The sequence below is a fragment of the Cupressus sempervirens genome, chromosome 1, assembly GCF_028749045.1.
Source record: "Cupressus sempervirens isolate cs-2001-9-10 chromosome 1, ASM2874904v1, whole genome shotgun sequence".
Lineage (NCBI taxonomy): Eukaryota > Viridiplantae > Streptophyta > Pinopsida > Cupressales > Cupressaceae > Cupressus > Cupressus sempervirens.
This window is the reverse complement of record NC_143118.1, coordinates 587984366-587987541: the sequence shown is the minus strand read 5'-3', so window position 1 is coordinate 587987541 and position 3176 is coordinate 587984366. Positions and strand designations below refer to the sequence as shown.

Here is a 3176-nt window from a genome sequence, read left to right as displayed (position 1 = left end):
AACAATGGCCTCCAATTTCAGCTGAATGGGTTTTCAGGAGGTAGAGTTGCAAGGATTGAGATGGGTATTCTCTTATCACTTACAACTACCCTCAAAATCGGGTAACCCAACTTCCTCCTCCCAAATTGCTCCCTCTGCTTCTACTGAGAGACTAAGAAAACACTCTTACACATCTTCCTTTGTGAGAAAAACTATTTTGGATGCCCAGATAGGAAGATTTTCTTCTGAAGCCTAAAATTTTCTACAACTATAGACTGATCCCAACTCATCTTCATCACAACCTGAACTGATTGCATCATTTAAAAAAATAAAATTCCCCTCCCCAAACTATTCAAAGACCCAAATCAGTGTCCAGAATTCCAAAATGCCTCTATATAAACCTTTTTACAGATCCTGAATTTGTATTGAGATGAATTGGGTGTTCTAGCTAGGTTTGGTAAACATAAATCCTACTTTTTCTTAGCTTGTTGTACATCCTGGTAGCTATATAGTGCACAGAAGCAAGGATCCAAACCACTAGGGTACCCCTCTAGCTGACACATCTTGATGGTAGTGGAATGACTTTAACCAACATTAACAAATCATCTTCTTCTTAGATACGTAGACCTTTGCTAATTTCCTCATTGTATTATTCCCCTTGCTATTTCTCTTAACCACGTTATTTTTTCTTGTTGGAATAAATTCATTTTCTTCTCCAACCAAATATAGTGGACAGTACACAGTTTATCAATATCCTGGGAATTTTCCATAACAAAAGGTCTCTTTAGGTGAGCAAACAACATTCCTATATAATCCATGACCTTATCCACTATGACATCCCTTCCTAACTATTTCATTTTATTCTTGAGCTTGGAGACCTTTTGTTAGGAATTCCTGGAATTTTCAGAATGATCACGCAAGAGCCTCGAAACACCAGTCAATCCTCTAGTACACATAACTTGAATGATGCAGATAATGGGTATCAAAAAATTCTAAGAAAAAATGTAGGACAATAGAAGCTGGAGTTGCAAATAGTCAAAGTATTTACAGATCTCAAACAACAAGAAAATACCTAACCTTGTTGTGCTAAAATTATATATTTAATAACATTGTATTTAAAATCTTAGCTAGTCCATTCTTTGCCAAGAGGGGATGAGGGTTTAAGTTCATTGAAAATGCTTGAGTAAATGATTAAATAGAGAAATGAAAAACCTTATTCATAAAGCATGAACCAGATCTAGGGTGAGAATGAGAACTATTCAAATTTATGCTATAAAAAAATTCTCGCATCCTATCAAAAATTCAGCATACCTTGAGATAAGATGAAAAATGTCTCTATACTAATTTTTCCTTATCGAGAAGAAAAGGCCTTGACACAATTGAGTTTAGACAGATTAGCACTCTATCTTAAAAATGTGAATGACTCAAGAGATTATGTGTGCAGTTTGCACATAAGAACATTAATAAAGAGTTAATTTAGAACTAACAAAACTATTTAGCTGAATTCAATAAGAAAGGACATTTTCAATAACTAGCCTTTCATTTGGTATTCTCAAGGGCTTAACACAGAATTTTTTTTTGCATCTTCGTTGAATTTATTTTGTATATCCTAACTTGATCATAGCTATGAGAAATGGTGGTTGTATCTAAGCAGAGTAAATTCCGTAGACAAAAATACCAAAGGCTCCTATTAATATCCATTTCATGCTAACATAATATCAATTTAATGTGGCCATGTGCTTGCATCTACACCATGTAATATCCATTTTTATTCTCATAATTGTATAGGCTGGCATCTATACCTTTTAATGTCTATTTTTAGTGAAAGATGTCATTGCTTTATTTCTTCAGAACCAATAGAATTGTCAATAAATGGTATTATTCAAAATTATAAAATTTGTTAAAAATATAGAACTTTCAAAAAATATAAATTAACTACGAAAATATCTTTAAATTTGATGGGTCTATTTAAAATTAGAATGCTATTGGAAAAATAGAACAACAGAAATGAAGAGGAGAAAGAAAGAACTTCCAGCTTGTTTTTTTATTGAATGATAGATGCCAATTTATACTATAGCTTGACTCAACAACATTCCTAAATGACTCTTAATTAAATTAACAACAAACTACTTCATGATTGACAACACATAAACTTGACACTAACTGGACACCTAACTTAACACATCTACAACAAGAACTTGATTCAAACTAAAACTCTTTGATTCAATCCTGAACTAAACTTGTGTTGCCAGCAACTCAATAAGACTTGCCACATGTGCAACAATTATTATTGACTACCCCTAGAACATTAACTTCAACACATGCATTTAACAGAGCGGCTAACAAGGAAAAGCTTCAATTACACACTGCAACGCTGGCAAGGCAATGACATTGAACCGAGGAAATCCTACTTCCACCAACAAATTCTTCCACTCCTCACTTCTCTCTCTCCCTCCTGAGCTGAGCACAAGCATGAGCAAATCAAACACAAGACCAAAAGTGGAATCCATCACCATCTTCTCTCGGGCATTCAGAACCGCATCCACAATTATCACCTTCCCATTCTCTAGAATCACCTTTCTGCATTGCTTCAGAATCTTCACGTAGTCGTCATGCGACCAATCATGCAATGTCCACTGTAATCTTTCAAGAAAATAAACGAGAAGATCCAGATTAAAAAAACACCAAAAAAAAAACACTCCACTTTAATTGTACAAAAGCAAGCCAAGCAGCGACCTTCATGAATACAGCGTCTGCGGATGGCACATCTTTGAACATGTTGCCTCCCACATGCTTCACCCTTGCAAGTTAGAAAATGATTACATTTTGAGGCCATGAAGGAGAGGGCGAGTCAATTGTATCCTAAAACGTATCATACCCAGGAAGTGTGGAGCCGTAGCTATGATGTGGGGGAGATCGTAGTTGATGCCATTTATACTCGGATACGACTTCACGATCTGTGCGAGAGTGACTCCGATGCCAGCCCCCACGTTGACCAGGGAATTCAAGCCGCGAAAACCGTCGTACTTAGACAAGATGGCTTTCATCGCAAAAACTTTCTATTTTCTCTAGTTCTCCTGATTTTTTACTAATTTAACAAAAAAAATTATTTATTTCCAATCTTATGGGTTGTAGCCGTGCTACAGCTATGAGTTGCCTTTTAATATGATAAGACAACTTTCCAAACTTTACAGCCA

At 35.5% G+C, this 3176-nt stretch overlaps 1 protein-coding gene across 1 annotated transcript; it reads right to left on the bottom strand.

The window, feature by feature from the left end:
• Positions 1-2000: 2000 nt before the first annotated feature.
• Positions 2001-2774, bottom strand: LOC149578788 ((R,S)-reticuline 7-O-methyltransferase-like). Its single transcript, XM_089806088.1, has 2 exons — positions 2716-2774; positions 2001-2615 (listed from the first exon to the last, which is right to left on the bottom strand). Exons 1-2 carry the CDS (start codon positions 2755-2757, stop codon positions 2319-2321), a joined length of 339 nt encoding a protein of 112 aa, XP_089662214.1. The 5' UTR covers positions 2758-2774; the 3' UTR covers positions 2001-2318.
• Between the last annotated feature and the right edge of the window lie 402 nt (positions 2775-3176).

Bases quoted from the DNA above. Each gene is read 5' to 3' on its own strand.
- LOC149578788 (XM_089806088.1), bottom strand. From the start codon at position 2,757: ATGTTCAAAGATGTGCCATCCGCAGACGCTGTATTCATGAAG. The intron at 2,616-2,715 runs GTCGCTGCTTGG...GAAAGATTACAG, and splicing joins CAGACGCTGTATTCATGAAG to TGGACATTGCATGATTGGTC.